Raw genomic sequence first — 16,700 nt, forward strand, 5'->3', positions numbered from 1 at the left:
TTTCTGGCTTTGTGCATGATTATTTTTTATTTACATAAGTGGTGATATCTACTTGTATTTTGCCTTTCCACCCAGGAGCTTAAGAATGTGTACATTATCTTCCCCTCCCTCCTTTTATATTTGCAACAGCCCTGTGAGGTAGGTTAGGTTAAGTTAATATATCTACATAAGCAACAGTTCTGACCAATAAATTAGTGAAGGAGATTGGGGGGGGGCAATACACATACAGTATACTGGGCCCAGGAAATTCTGTTAGTGAACCTAACAATACCTATTTAGATTGGCTGTTTTGTCCATACTTGGATGTGAACTTCCCTTAATTGCTGTTTACCACGAGCTTACAGCCCAGTTATCTCAGTATCTATTCATGTGATCTCAAGGCTTTCTCTTTTCATTTGTCTTTCCTTTCTATCTTGCCCAGCTTTCTGTTTGATTATGTACAATCATATCTGATTATTATGAAATAGAGTTTAATATATAGTGGTACCTCGGGTTAAAAACTTAATTCGTTCCAGAGGTTCGTCCTTAACCTGAAATGGTTCTTAACCTGAGGCGTGCTTTCGCTAATGGGGCCTCCTGCTGCCGCTGCACGTGATTTCCGTTCTTATTCTAGGGCGGAGTTTGTAACCCGAGGTACCACTGTAATTAATGTCAAACAAATCTTCCAATTCATATTTTTTGCCACAGGGTGGCAGCCCTACCTAAACATCATCATCAACAACATTGTTGCCTAAAGCACATTGTTCCTGGTGAGGAATTTACTTTCCTTATAGAGGACATTACATGTCCTACTTGCGTATATCAAACAATTCAAAAGCACTACTCTAAAATTTAAATTACAATATACGACTTGGCTAGCGGAATGATAATAGTGAACTAGATAACAATGGAGTTACACACTGAGATGTTAAGTAAGCTGCAAGTACCTAATTGCATCCCAAACCTTTTACAGCTTTGTATGTTAATATCAGTACTTCAAATTGGTCTCAGAAGCAAACAGGAAGCCATTGCAGATTGCAAAGAATAATGCCACTCAATAATTGGGAAGCAGCATTTTGCAATACTTGTCTTTTCCAAACAATCTCCAACAGCAGCCTTATGTACAGCACATTACAGTAGTTCAGGCTTAAGCTTCAGGTGGTTGTTTTTGAAAACGTACTTTGAAGACTAACCTCAGTGAAGACTGGGCTGTGCATTTAAGAACTGGAAATGGTCACATGAAAATTAGCAGTGGCTAGGAGGTGAATCTTAGTATCAGCAGCCCCATATTCCTATGTGGTCTATCAAATCAATACTATGTGCTGGAAAGAATTGTTCTGTTCTTATGCCTTAGCTGAACTTTGCAGCAGACATATATAAAGAGTTGCTGCTGGGGCTGTTGAATGGCTATGTTTATACTGAAGGGATTATGATATATGGCTGGTAAATATAATACCATAAACATATCTGTCCAACTTCTGCCATAAACATTTTTGTTTCCCAGACAAATATAAAATAGGGCTTTCAATTTCATAGTAGAAGTTCTTGCTCTTTTTAGAGCAATGCATTGATTTAAAAAACAACAAATCTTGTTGAAAGAAGTACTTTTTGAAAAATAGAGTTGCAGGTAATGTTGGTTTTTTTGTGCCGCTTCATTTAGTTGAATGTTATCTTTTTTAAAAAATACATGGGTGGTAATTATCTATGTCATGATTTTCTAGAATGATGTGATAGATAATAGAGTGCATTATATGGTTTTTAATAGAAGGCGGAGGGGGAGAAATAAATTATTTGGGGCTATAAAAGTTTTGTTTTGCAAAAGCTTAACTGAATACCAAGTTTTCTGTTAAATGCAGTAACTAAGAAGTTAAATGCAGTAACTAAGAAGCTATTATAGGTTGGTATCTCTTACAACCTAAACATGACTATCCCCCTAGCTCTCTGACAATAAAACTAGTTTGTCTGTCATCATACCTTATGTAGCTCATGAAAATTCTCCTGTGAATGTCACTCATTCTTTAACCCCTTTCGCTTTTCATATGTCTTCAGAGTTCCATTATGCAACTGGTGTTAATTAGATAGTGCTGTCAAATTATGCCACACACTTTTCTGAAATTTAAAAGCATCTAATTCGTTAGGATAGTTATATGACATTTTCATTAATAGATGTAAACAGTGCTTGAATGTACAGCACTATGCCTATTAAAAATCTGCTGAAAATCTAGATTTCTATTCTAGTTGCCCCACGGCCGTGTGGTAGAACTGCAACATTTTCCTCTGTATTTTTAAAAGATCATCCTGAGTGGCTTACAGAGTAAAGCTACTATATTTTCCCTTCTCACCTTTCAGTATTTACAACCACTGGCCTTTAAAGTACATTTTCTACTCACAGGCAATACTGTGGAGTCATCTACAGCAGTGCAAATACTTGAGGGGAAAAACTTAAGCAACATAGAGAGCAGTTTGGTTTTGACAGGTCTTCAGTTTAAGTAGAATATAAAACAGCTTAGGGGGATTTCATAACTAACATTTGCTCAGGTGAAGAATGCCTTTTACTCTACATTGCTTCATTGCTGTGTATTATGAGATAATAAAAAGTTGCGAAGTGGATACAGCTAGGGTGTGGGTGTGGTCCAGAGCCCATCTGGGCATAAGCATAGACTCTGCGACGGAGTTAACCATGGTGAAGTTATCTCCAAAGGGGATGACACAAGGGGAATTTTTTTCCTTTGCGTTGTCACTTCAGGAAGGTACAGGGACAAGGGCTTTCCCCGCCATCAGTCAAGATACAGAATTGTAAGCCAGGGACTGCAGGTGGCATGCTTGTGACCATTATCTAGGGCAAGAACCAGGCAGGAAAAGTATTATAGTGGCATTACTGTCTTCTGTCTGACAGCGTGTGATGAGCCTACTACTGTGCTTTAGTTTATTATCTGTGGCTGTAATCTCCCAGTTGCATATAGTGTTACCAGGAGAAGCTGCGGCATAGCAACCCTGCAGCGGAGCTTTTTTAAGAGATTGCCCAAAGTTGTTGAGCTGTTTTTAGGAGACCGGCCAAAGTTGCTTCAGCTTTTTTGGGCAATATCTCCTTGAGGGATAGGCAGTGGCTCCGCCACCCTGCAACACCCATGTCGCCCAGCAACTGCCATGATGCCTGGTGCGCCCCACCCCTCTCTTCCTATGCTACTGAGGAGAAGGTATAGTCAGAATGGAGGAACTAAACATCTTCTGTGGTGGTGTCATGTAATAGGGCATTCTCTGTGATGATACCTTGGCTGTGAAATACCCTCCCTAGACAAACATCTGGTGCTAATGCTTGGTGAAAGGCAAATACCTGTTTGACTGGTCATTTATGGCATATTAGCCACTACTGCAACTGTTATTACTATTACTTAAATATGTTTAATTTTATTAATGCTTTTATCTGTTCTTAATTTGCTAGAATTGTTTATTTTTAACTATGAGGTAACCTGTCCTGGGATCAAAAATTCTTACATAAAACGAACCGCAGTAATAAAAATTCTACCATATCGAAAATAGAGAAAAACTGAAAACACCAACTACTGCTCATTCAGAGCTTGGCTATCCTGGGGCCTGAAGTTCAATAGAGACTGCAGCAGACAAGCAACTCTAAGGAGGATTCAAAGCAGTGGTACTGCTCTTATCACTTTTTAAGTGTAGCTGGAAAAGGGTTTTATTCTAATTTTTAAAATAAAGAAAGAAATGGGGTCATAAAGTAACACCCACCACAATACAGTGAATGCGTACTGAGCTTCAAATAGTCTCACTCACAGCAATTACATCATGCCCACTGATGTGGACAGAACATAGTGGGGTGGACAAATAGAAAAAGCATCATTCTCCTCATAGTTTTGAAAATAGAAGAAGCACCATTCTCTTGATAGTGTTGAAAATCAATTACAATTCCTTTTGCAGCTTACAGTGGAAAAGCAATGGCTGGGATGGCAACAGAAACCATCCATCTGGAAGCCACCTCTGATAAAAATGTTTGCTTTCCTTAACAAGTTTCCATACAACTTATTTTAAATAAGTAAGACATATTTTTAGTTTATTCAATAGATAAGCAGCACTCTGTAACAGTATTGACCATAAGGGAAGAAGAAGAAGAAGAGGAGGTGGAGGAGGAGGAGGAAGAATTTGGACTTGATATCCCACCTTTCACTCCCCTTAAGGAGTCTCAAAGCGGCTAACAATCTCCTTTCCCTTCCTCCCCCACAACAAACACTCTGTGAGGTGAGTGAGACTGAGAGACTTCAGAGAAGTGTGACTGGCCCAAGGTCACCCAGCAGCTGCATGTGGAGAAGAGGGGAAGCGAACCCGGTTCACAAGATTACGAGTCCACTGCTTTTAACCACTACACCACATTGGGAAGCAAACACAGATAACTATGCACACAGCTTTGTAATCTAGAATATCTCACCTGAGTGAAGTTTATTTCTGAGTAGGCATGTACACATGGGATTTGCTCCTGCTTTTGCCAGCTTGGACCAGATGTCTGCATTTGGGTCATCCATAATTTTTTTAATGCACACAAAAGAACCCCAAGCCATTAGGATGCACTGAAGTATTACCACCGTTACTGAAATGGAATGCATTGATAAAACAAAGTAGATAAAACAAAGGCCTTGGAGACTAGGCATACATTGTTAAAGATGCTGAAGTGGAAGTAGTGTCTAATGCATAGCATTTTTCTCGTCTATTTTTATCCTACCAGAGTCCCAATTATTCTTTTTAACTAGTTTGGGTCAACCAACAACACTAAAGAAAAAAATTGCAACTCCAGCAAAGTGCAGCTGCACCTAAAAGGAGTAAGAGCCTATGAAAGAAAGAACAAACAACAAGGAAGGAGGCAAACAAGTTTCTGTGAACTGTTTTAAATTATGTCAAGGTTTCCAAATTATTTCAAAATGTACTTCTAATTCACCTTAAAAGTTCAAGATGGTCAGTAGAAAAACTGCATACACAATTTTGCAATAATACAGATGCTTTAAAAAAAATCATCAAAAAGGAAACAAGCAGCAGCAGCAAGCAGATAAAAAAAAAATACAAACTGACATTAAGAAACAACCAAGCTGTAGGCCTCCCCAAAAAGGATAGTGTTCACCTAGCACAGCAAGAGCATCACCCTAGGCAGCAGCTTCCAAAACTTGAGCCCAGTCTCACTCCAGTCAGGTGCAAAATTGGGACACACAAGAGAGCCTCTTGATGAACTCCTATTGAGGAAGGAGTTCACTGTATCTTTTCCTGGAGCAGTAGGCTGCTATGTGTAGAAGTGGACCTTGAAGTTAAATGCCTTACCATACAATCTGATGTAGGAAGTTGTGTATGCACTGCTGTGTGTGAAGAACGGGAAGTGTATCTGTTCCAACGCCTATGCATGGAATGATTCACGTATGGCGGGCTTCCAGCAAAGAAGCATCCCTGCTATCGGACGTACGTGTGGGTATGGGGAACGCATAATATACTGTATTTCAATAAGAAGCCTTTAAGGAAGGTGAAGGGACACTGGTTTAAGGAGCCAGTGCTGCACTTTTCAGCAGAAACCGTCAGGGGGCACTGTGACTCCAGGGTTGGCAAAAGAAACGAGAGAAAGCGGCGCTGGGAGGGTGCAGGGCTGAGGGGAAAGACGTTGGGGGGAAGCTGAGGATTGCAAAGGACGCCACTGCTTGCTGCTTCTTGCCCCTCTTCTTTCGACACAGGCCTTTCCTGACCCTTGCCATTCCCTTTCTTAAACCTAGGTATGCGCAGGCAAGACACCGTCTCCGCCTCTCCCACGAGCATTTCCTTTACACGTCAAGAGAGAGAGAAAGATAAAAGCATCCACGTCCATAATCACCACAAGGAAGCGCCGCCGGGCTTACCCGACTCTCCTCCAGCCTTTCTGCGTGAGGGGAGGCGGGAGGGAAGCCAAACCCGAAGGGCCTCAACGGCCCCTACACCCAACCAAACGGGAGCGCGAGGGGAAACGAGGCTGTTCTGCGTCACGTACAGCCAATATGTTTCTTTTAAGAAGGCAGAGGCAAGGGAAGAGGAAATAATTTCTCAGAGAGCGAAGGCAGCGGCACTTGGAAAAACTCCCGGGGGGGGGGGAGAGAACGGAGGAACCCCCGCTCCCTCCCTGCGAAGTCTGGGCGCTCTTGGCCCCGCATAAATTCTGTCACGAAGTGGCCGTTGGTAAAAAGGTCAGTCGTGACCCCGTCCCGCCCCCTTAACCGCCGCTGGCTTTGCTACTCCGAGAAGGCCTGTTTGGGCAAAGGGAGAGTGAAGGAGCTGGTAGGCAGGGAGTTGGAGAGAATTACAGGAGAGGGAAAGGGGCCAGGAAGGTGGGCAGGTGAGTCAGAGAGGGCGAATAAAAGGGTTGAGCATACCTCAAAGCTGGTAAAGAGAGGGGAAGTAACCCCTGCTTTTCTGTGCTGGATGTGCTGTTCCCTGAAACAGAAATAATGGGCATCGAATCTAGTGCTGGGGTGGGACAGTACAGTAGTACCTCGAGTTACATACACTTCAGGTTACATACGCTTCAGGTTACAGACTCCGCTAACCCAGAAATATTACCTCGGGTAAAGAACTTTACTTCAGGATGAGAACAGAAATCGTGTTCCGGCAGCGCGGCGGCAGTGGGAGGCCCCATTAGCTGAAGTGGTGCTTCAGGTTAAGAACAGTTTCAGGTTAAGGACGGCCCTCCGGAATGAATTAAGTACTTAACGCGAGGTACCACTGTATTGCCATTCTAAAGTGGAACAGCCTGCTCCCCCTCCCCTTTGGTATATAGAAATAAGTCATGGGCCCACACACCGATGCTAAGACTGCAGCTTACACCATCCCAGACCCAGAGCTGGTCCACCCATGAGGCAAAGGGAGGCAACTGCTTCAGGCTGCAGAATCCACAGGGGCAGCAGATCCTGGCGTAGAACTTCATTCCCTACTCTTGTTCCTGGTGTAGATCTTCATTCACCCCTTCTTCCCTAGCGGGAAGGGAAAACAACTGAGGTTCGCCTCAGGTGCCAAAATGTCTTGGGCCACCCCTGTCTCCATCACTGCTGTCGCCACCCGCAAGAGGACTCAACAACACATGAGCTTGACTATATGATTGGAAAAGCATGCTGAAGAGTGTCACCAGCAGCTGGTGAGAATGAGGTAAATAAATATCTCTAGATTTCTTCCCATGCCCTGTCATTGAGACTAGAAAAGAGCAGAACTCAGTTACTTCTGGAGGGAGCAGGAAAGAGCGAGTTCCTCTTATTGTCTTGCCTTCTTTGGAGACTGCACATTGAGAACTGGCCCCATGGTACTATTTGGAGATAAAAGACAAGCAGCTACCCATTCTCTCTCTCACTCTCCTCTGTGGTACAAGACAGAGCGGCCTCACTCTCCTGCTCTCTGCTGCTGGGTATGCTGTTATACGCCAGTGGCTCCCTCCCTAGACCAATGTTTCTGCTGCACACCCCAAAGAAAGGGGCCATGCAAGCAAAGAGAGGCAGCAGCAGCCATCCCTGGCCCAATTTCTGCTGCCCAGGGAAGGAAAGGCTGGATGTTCCTGTAGCAGCAGCTGTCTTGCCGTCCTTGCTCTGCCCTGAAGCTGAAAAGGAGGGTATGAGAGATTCTGCTAGGCTTTCTGGTTGGAATTCTGCCACTTCTGAGGAAGACAGGGAAGCTTGCAAACAGGGAATGACAGAGGTTGCTCCTCCTTCCTCTGTCTTGCTCACCACTCCGGGTGCCAGAGGCAGGAGGATTGGACCTTTGATGCTGCCTGCAAGAAAGCAGAAGCAGTTGCTTTCTGTCTGGGTGGTACAGCATGGAGAGCAACATAGGAAACTGCCTTATACAAAGTCAGACCATTTGTCCATATAGCCCAGTATTGCCTACACTGGCAGCAGCTCTCCAGGTTTCAGGCAGGGGACCCTCCTAGCCCTACCTGAAGATGCCAGGGATTGAACCAGGCACCTGCATGCAAGGCAGATGCTGTGCCACTAAGCCAGTCTCCCACAGGTTTGGTCATGGAGAGGGCAAGCACATCATCCTTTCACCTGTTTTCTCCTTCTGGGTGGTGCAATGGTAGGGACTGTATGCATTGAGTCCAAGCTACTGTGCAAGGGTTGAGTGATCACTCAGCAATGATGGGCTGGGAAGGGTTCTAACTCAGTGGATAGAGCATATGCTTTACATTCAAAAAAATCCCAGTTTCAATTCCTGCTGTCTCCAGGTAGCGGTGGGTGAGACTCCTTTCTGAAACCCTGGAGGACTGCACATCTTGCACCCAGCGGCAGCAGCTCTGCTGCCAGGTCACTTTTGACCCAGCGGCAGAGAGCATCCCACCTCAGCCACAGCGAGACGCACCCAGCCTCAGCAGCTCAACCTCCGCTGCTGGATCAGGCCTGACCCAGCGGCAGAGAGCAGGAGGAGAGTGGGCAGCAGCTTCCCTGCCCCTCTCCTACCCTGAACTGTTCAGGGAGGGCGTTCTCTGCGGCACACCCCTCTTGAGGCCACAGCAGCTCAGGTAGCACAGGCGTACGCTCCACCACTGAATATACATTTCGAGTGACAAAACCTAGGGTAAAGAGGTGTGTCTTCAGCATTTATCAAAAGCTGTGTAATAAAGATGCCAGACTCACCTCTGTGCAGAAGTAATTCCGCAGCTTAGGGGCTACTGTAGAGAATGCGCTTTCCCATTCCCTGACCCCCTGAGTCTTTGAAGGTAGGGATACTACTTAGAGGGCTCCCTCTGTCTTTCTCAGCACCCAAGAGGGTCTGTAGGGAATGGGGTAGTCTTTCAGATATTTGGGGCCTCTGTACGTTTTGGGCTTTAAACACTTAGCATGAACACTTTGAATTGGGTCCAGAAATGAGCTGTCAACCAGTGCAAGTGTTTTAAAATGGGTTATGTGAGATGTAAATGAAATCCCAAACAATACTCTGGCTGCTGCATTTTGGACCAACTGAAGTTTCTGAGTAATCATCAAAGGCAGTCTGACATAGAGTGCATTGCAATAATTCAGTCTGGAAGTCACCAGTGTATGGAGTGCAGTGGGCAAATCATCTCTGTCCAAAAGGGTTTCCCACTCTTGCACACCAGGGTAGCTACATTTAGTCCAAATCTCACCAGGTTATGTTCCATCCATTACATTACAGTGAGCCTGCCAGTCAACACAGTATTATGAATCTGCTCTGACATGAAGGCCAAGTTGAGAGTATGCTCAGCCAGCTACATGTGTAGGACCATTGATGTACTGAGGAAACCCTGTGGTTCTCATGGAGGCCATGAAGTCCTGAACTGGCCCATTTGATGCAGCCTTGGCATGTGTGTGTATGTGTAATTGGGTTTTATAAACAAGAATAATGTACATACAGTACAAATAAGTATACCAAGTTTTCTCATGTCATTTGTATATCACAAAAATAGCATAATAAATGTGGAAAAATATCTACAACATGTTTCATTATTAGTGGTCAATATATAATTTCTTGATTCATGAATTGGTTTAAACAATTAGAAGGGGAAGGGGAGGAGGGAGAATGGTGAGTGGGGTGGGGTGGTTATGCTATTATTCTACTTAGTGGCATGTATATTGAAGTCCTGCAGCACTGGAGAACCATTTGAGGGTTCTCCAACATCTCTACCAGCTCTATCAAAGGATGGTTGCCGCTTGCTCTCCTCATTCGCACATCCTTTCTCTTTGAGTAGTACAGAAAGGTTTCACCCTGTGGAGTCATCTGGAGCCTAGCCAGCAAAAGGAGGAGGCTGCTACTTGGGCAGGGCAGGAGGCAGGCCATGATCTCTGCCTGTTCACTTCTTCTGTTCACTCTTTCACTGGGCGGTATGGTGGGGAGGATTGGGCACAGTACAGTCAGCCCCAATTCCCACAATGGTGCCTCTCAAAGGTGAGGGTGAGAAAGAAGCATCTTGTCCTGCAGGGTTGGCCCTAGCACTATACAGAATGAGGTGGCTACCTCAGGTGACAGGTGCTCAGGAGTGCTGGTGGAGGACTGTGTGTACTACATAGTTTGCCCTTGGTGGAAAATGCTTTCTCTGCGTTGAAGTAAAGATGAGGCAGCCACTCTTCTTGGGAGCTCCATTTTGCCCTTTGTCTCAGGCAGCTGACCACGGCTATCGCCTATAGTGCGCCACCTGAAGAGAGTGGACAGAGGTTGCTGCTTCTGGTTACCCTCTGCAGCCCTGTGGGGCCAATCCGCCATGAAAAGGTGGGCAGGTGAAAGGAATTAGGAGCAGGAGCAGCTGCCTGCTTTCCCACCCTTGCCCCTCCCTCCGACCCCATGAGCAGCCAGAGCGCAGAGCGAGAAGCCCCGCCGGGGAGGTCTGAGGGGTGCTTCCCGCCATTCTTTCCTAGCTGCTGCTACAAGGCAGGGAAAAGGGGAGAGAAACAGCTGTTTACGGTTCCTCTCCTCACGAGCAACAGCTGCTGATTGGCTGCTTTTCCTTCAAAATAAAAGTGGCAGTCTTAAGCACACTTTTCAAATACTTAAGAATGAGACTTGTCGCCGCTGAGGAAAACGCCTTCCTCCCTCTCCCAAGGCTTCAGGTGAGACATTATTAAACGCAGGAAAGGCGGGAGCCGGGGAAACTGTTGAATTTCTGGGCTTCGCTCGGTGAGGTACAGCGAATGTCAGTTGCTCGCCGCCTTCTTTCCCTGAGGGAGAAGCAGGGCGGATGACTCGTCAGAGGCTTGGCGAAGTGTGGCGGGCTGGGTGGACCTGCGAGCCGGAGGACGAGGCGAGGGCTGAGGGCAGCGTGTTCTGTTTCCCCCCTCCGGCTGACGCGAAGGCACAGAAGGCGGCGAGGCTGCCGCACGCGCCGGGAGAGCGTGCTGGGGTCCTCCCTCCCCACCTTCACACGGGGCGAGATTAAAATCCAGGCGCGCACCCAACCTCGCCAGCCAGTCCACAGCGTCGTTCCGGGCAGAGGGGCAGAGGCAGGTGAGACTGACGAGGGGAAAGGAACTGCCAAAGCCATAAAAGCCACAGGAGGGGGAAACAAAAGCCAACCCAAGGGGAGGCAGCGACACGAGAGACGGGCAGAGAGGCAGTCACTGGCGCACGCTCTGGAGATGGGACCGGGCAGAGAGCTCTGGGGGATGGGGGGCCGCTCAAGGGAGCCCTCCTGAGAGCCCGAGGTTTCCAGGTTTGGTGGCTTGGAGGAGAGCGACTGCAGCCAGAAGGTGGGCTTAGCAGGCGAGTCGCCTCAGGGCTGCTGCTGCTGCTGCTTTGGGATTTAACGTTTCGTCTCTCCCTGGGGATGGTGTTTTGCTGACCGAGGGCTTCGCTGTTTTCTCTCCACGGATGTCTGTTGCATCTGGATTTTTTTCCCTGGGGGTTTATTTTTCCGCCAAGGGAGCTGCTGGAGTCCTGCGAAGTTGCAGTTTGTTGCTGATTCCTCCTTCCAGCCTCCATCCATCATGTGCGCCAACATAGTCTACGAGTGGTTGAAGACCCTGAAGCTCTCTCAGTACGCGGAGTCCTTTGTGGATAACGGCTATGACGACCTGGAGGTGTGCAAGCAGATCGGGGACCCGGACCTGGACGCCATCGGGGTCTCGCTGCCACAGCACAGGCGCCGGCTCCACGAAGCCGTGCAGAGGCTGAGGGAGGAAGACGAGACCACCGCCGGGCTTTACTTCACCCTGGAGCCTCAGCCGCCCCAGCCCAGCTCGCCTTCGCCAGAGATCTATACCAGCCACCTGGTGGAGCAGTACGAGGCCAAGGCTTGGAAGGAGCCACTTCCTAAACCCCGCCATCCTCAGGGGAACAAGAAGGGGCTCCCTCGGAAAGTGGGGACCCGCAGCCTGGAGCTGATGACCTACCCCAAGCTCAAACTGAAAATCATGATCAGGGACAAACTCATCCGGGATGGGATCAACCTCAGCAAACCCCCCTACTCCAACAAGGTAAGCGCCCTGCTGCAGTTGCACCCAGGGCCGGCCGGCTCGTTAGGCAAGAGAAAGCGGTTGCCTCAGGCGGCAAGTTGCGGGAGCGCGGCTGTACTGCCGCTGCCACATACCCGCGACGCGCCTGCTGTTCACCGCTGGGCGCCCGCCATAACAAGTGGCAATAGTAGCCAGCTGGACAAAGCCTCCAGTCTACCCCCAGGCAGCGGCGAATAACGAGCCACCGGTGCCGCCTCGATGGTTTGAATCTGTTCAGCGGCGGCTGCCCTGCTGTCATCCTTGTGGCGAGAGGAAGTGTCTGCTTTCAAAGTGCCCCCCACCTCCTTCTGCCTCGCCAGGAGCAGCAGCAACACCACTGTCCAGCTCCACCATGCTCACAGGTGCCCCCAGCGCCGCAGCCTTCTCCTGCTGTCCCACGATCCCGGTGGCTGCAGAAGCGCGCTCCTTGACTCGCCCTGGACCACCGTTTTCCTCCCCGCGCTCTTCGGGGCAGCCCGGGAGCGAGTCAAGCAGCGCGCCTCGGCAGCCGCCCGGGTGGAGCAGGAAGCGGCGGTTGAGGCGCCGGCAAAAGGGGGGCAGGCATGATGCGCTGGGAGAGTGGCCCTGATGCTGCTGGTGGCACAAGTGTGCAGCTGAAGCAGCGGGAGGTGCCGCTGAACAAATTCAAGCAGCAAAGGAGGAGAGTTCAGCTCCATGTCTCTGGGCGGGGCGCTGGGGAGAGAAGCAACAGGCTATAGAGAGGAGGGCAACAAATGACGCTCCCTTTCTGGCAGCTAATGAGCAAGAAACGGAGGGAGTTGATAGAGGACATAAACATGTGCGCCTTCTGGTTTTCTACTTCCTTGTTCCGCGCCCCCCCCCCCAGGATATAATGGAGGTTGACTTGTAGTGGTAGATAGACGAGGGAGAAGAGCGCCCGCACTTCAATGCTGAATATGCAAAGTAAACTGACAACTTTGTTTGGGGAAGAGATTTCCTGGTTATTGTTCATGCTTCACCCCAGCCCACTGGGTGAAAGTGGCAGGCAGGCTGTGGAAATAATACAACTGAAACATCTCAGACAGTGTAGTTGCGACTGGACACCTAGAAAAGGTAAATCTATAGGCAGGAATTCATATAAATGATACCTTACTTTATATGGCAAATGTGAGTACATATAACATTTTAAAACTTTGTTCTACCATTCAGATGCACATACAGTCCATTGTTGTAATCTCCATGTTGAAGGGAGGGCATGGCTGAGAGACTTTCCTGTTAAGTGCCATACCTAATTTAAAGAGCAGTTCCTTATTTGAATTGTGTTAGGGGAGGGGAAGAGATCTCTCATTCCATAAAGAGAAAACCAACCCATCCCATCCATGTTTATTTAGTAAATGACAACTTTGCTAATTGAGGTTTACTGCCATGTAAGTATGCATAGAGCTGTAGCTTGAGGCTACAATCCTATACTTAAGTTACTTATGAGTGAGTCTAATTAAATTCACTGCAGCTTACTTCTGAGTAGAGAGTCTTAGGAATGTACTCTTGACTTGATTATTGTTACAGACAGTAGTTGAGTACTATCTCAACTAATATAAAAATTGGTAAATCCATTAGTATCCAAAAATTGCTTCATGGCAGTCTAGGATTCACAGCAGAAACTTTTGCATGCTTACTCAGACATATGTTCAGCTGGGCTTACTCACAAGTAAGTGTGCATAGGGTTGCTGTCACAGGGTCTCTGTAAAATTAATCTCATAATTGGATATTGGGTGCATTTTATCTCTGTGTGTACACACTGTATGTGTGCATACTGCAAGGCACCATGCAATGCAAAGGTGGTCATTTTGCATTCTAGGGCAGGAGGACTTGTTTTGAACTTTCCTTCCCCTGCACACTTTTTCCTTACAACAATCCCGTGAGTTGGTTAGGGTGGGAGGTTGTAATTGACTCAAGGTGACCATGTGAGTTTTACAGGAAGGTGTGATTTGAACCAGATATCTGAGTGTGTTACTATGTGCATTGGGCAGGTGGGATGAGGTGGGGCAACACAGAGCTCACACAATGATCCTTGGTATCAGAACTGGAATGCAAAAAGTTGTTAACATCTTGCAAGTTCGAGGGTTCATGGGGGGGCTCTAGAATGGTGTGTAGTGGAGTCTTATATAGAAGTTTGCTTTTGTAATTTTTTTCAGACAAAGCAAAATTTATTCCACAGCATCACCTCCATCTCACTAAAGAGGCTGTGGAGGGTGCCATGGTGTGGTTCGTCTCAAAATGTTTTGGACCAGCTCTGGCTGTATGCCTTTTCATTTTAAAGGAGTTCTCTTGCGTTTCTCACTCTAATATCACAGATGGCACATTTTGCAAAGAGTTAACTAGAACTTTTTTTGCTTACTCACTGACTTGAGTTTGCATGTTGGAAGTTTGTCTGGAGTTTGAAAGTGGGATTTGTATTACCCTTGTTTTCAAGCTGCTGGAAAATCTGTGGGCATGATGAATGGGGGTGGAGTTGTAGTGTTTTAAACCAGGCTAGAAGTTTTCTACTGTGTGAAGTTTGGTTACAGAACTTGAGGAGCGTTGTTTAGTACTGTATGTATGTAGGTCTTATTATACTGCTTAGATGACTTTTTAATTTAGTGCTTCTTGGAATACTTGTGAAACAAGGTGACAGTTAATGGTGATGCATTTCTTGTTTCTATTTAGTTCTTGGTGGTGGGAAATGTGTCTGGTAAAAGCCTGCAAGATTTTTTTAAAAAATTCCATGTGATGGTAAGGGTGCAGGATCCAAACATTTATTGAAGTTTGAAACTAATTAATGAAATCAAGGAAAAATATATTGTAGGACAAACTTATTTGGCATTCTGAAGGACTCCTCTAAAACACAAAGTTGTCCTATGGATTTTCAGCTGCTCCTGGAACTTGCAGTACATCCTATCCATGCTCACTCAGAAGTGATGCTAAATCCAGTGACTCTTATTCCCAAGGAAGTGTACATAGCTAAAGTGTTATAATCCACCTTTTGTGAGGGAAGAGGTCAATGTTAAATGTCCGAGGAGACACTGAGACTAGTAATAGCTGATACGTGCTTTAATGATTTTTAAGACAAATGCCAACACCTGCAAGTTTTCCACTGAGTTCAGTAATTGCCTTGAATTCTTTGCCTTTTTGAAAATCATGCTTTTGCAAGAGACATAGACAACAGCATAATAGGGTTTCCTGATTATCAGAACTGGGTTATGCAGAAACTTCAAACTAATTTATTTTCACTGCAAAATTGGTTTATATGGATGACAGGTGAAATTGGTATCTGTAATCTGGTCTCTGTAATGCAATAATAGTGTAAGCTTCTCTTAGCCTTTTAGCTCACAAAAATATTTTTCACAGTCATCATGGACAGTATAGTGGATGATGGCTGGCCAACTTGCAGCAAAAACAGTTCTAAATGCAAATGGATAAATGAATGCATCTGGAAATACAATTTTTTAAGGGAAGGGCAAACCATAGTGTCAGCCTATAAAACAATGGTGCACCCAATGGAGATATGCTATTGGAAATGCTGGCCATTTCATATTATGAAAGCTGTTGATCAAATGAGGTGTCAGGTAGGAGCCATGCTGGTTGTCAAATGTGTGTCAGAATTTAATGCAAAATAATAGTTGCATGTGCACACACATGCAAAAACCTAACCTCCTAATTTTTAGAAGTTGTCAGAGGAAAGACTTGAAAATTAGCCAGAGCAGTTATCAGAATAGTTTTATGACTATGCAAACTATATCACTCTAGTAGGAATAGGGTATCATGTATAATGGCATTTAAAAATACAGTGGCTATGAAACAAAGTCTTTTCTTGTGTTCCATGATATTGTTGCATAGATTGGTTTTGTCAGTAAGTAACTTCTGACAGCAGCAGCAGCAAACCACATTCAGTGGACTGGAAGTATAATATAATTGGCAAAGACAGTGTGTGAATTTCTGTCCTCTGCAAATAAATGGCAAATAAATCTGGTGTAAGGCTGATTTTATTTTATATTTTAAGTAAGTATGTTTAAAACAAAGCCACAAGAAGCAAACTGTCCCTGAAAGTTTATTTAAAAACAGAAATGCAGTCCTTCTATTGAAACAAAATTTGTTATTGTGGTCTCGGAAATTCTCCTGCAGAGATAAACTGCCTGCTTCCTTGATGACATCTTGCTGTTATGGTTAGAGAATATAAAGTTCTTTGCAATTTCAGGTTTGTGATTTTCAAATGAATGCTTTTTTCACTGATTTCCTTATATATGATAGTGATAAAGCAACTGGGCAGTATCCAGAAAATTAGAGAAATATTGTGACTTATGCAGTTTTAGTACTCTATAGCTTCATATAGGAGAAATGAACTCACACTATAAGATGACCCTTACTCCACTTGTCCAGCATTTACAGTTATGTGTGGTCTGCTGGATAAGACAAGGAGTATTTAGCTTAAACGTAGCACCCAGCATGGGAATATAACAGTTTCACAGATCAGCTTAAATGTATCAACATATACAGTATTCTTTGGCTCTATTATTTCTAATATTTGAAAATAATGTGTTGTGCTGGTATCTCACATTTCATGTCTTCAAAGCACTTGAGTGCTTCACATACTTTCTCAGTATAACTTACAACATCCCTGTAAGGTAGCTGAGACAGTATCATTATTCTTTCTACGTTGCAGATACGGTGCTGAGAGGCTCAATCTGGTCAATTAAATAGATCCCGTAGTTACAATGTTCTTTAGACCCCCAATGAATGGGATAATTTTTACCTGTGGCCAAAGACCTCTGATTAGCTGCATGT

The 16,700-nt window shown here is 45.6% G+C and overlaps 1 protein-coding gene and 1 long non-coding RNA gene across 6 annotated transcripts in view; one reads left to right on the forward strand and one right to left on the reverse strand.

Moving 5' to 3' along the window:
* Positions 1-6,785, reverse strand: part of LOC310760085 — a 30,948-nt gene extending 24,163 nt beyond the window's left edge. For 2 of the 4 annotated variants that reach the window (XR_014546749.1, XR_014546750.1), the window contains exons 1-2: positions 5,862-5,951; positions 1,954-2,088 (exon numbers count right to left, since the gene is read on the reverse strand). This is a non-coding gene — a long non-coding RNA (uncharacterized lncRNA). Of the gene's footprint in view, positions 1-1,953; positions 2,089-4,420; positions 4,580-5,861; positions 5,998-6,368 lie in introns of those variants that run through there. The other 2 variants (XR_014546747.1, XR_014546748.1) reach the window with 2 other exon arrangements.
* Positions 6,786-10,625: 3,840 nt separating this feature from the next.
* SASH1 (SAM and SH3 domain containing 1) overlaps positions 10,626-16,700 on the forward strand; it is a 540,145-nt gene continuing 534,070 nt past the window's right edge. The window contains exon 1 of one of the 2 annotated variants that reach the window (XM_083607936.1): positions 10,626-11,900. In XM_083607936.1, the coding sequence (XP_083464062.1) occupies positions 11,412-11,900 (489 nt within the window). In that variant the 5' untranslated portion in view covers positions 10,626-11,411. The remainder of the gene's footprint in view (positions 11,901-16,700) is intronic. The other variant, XM_083607939.1, reaches the window with a different exon arrangement.

This window comes from Podarcis filfolensis (genome assembly GCF_964270895.1).
Source record: "Podarcis filfolensis genome assembly, chromosome: 3".
NCBI lineage: Eukaryota > Metazoa > Chordata > Lepidosauria > Squamata > Lacertidae > Podarcis > Podarcis filfolensis.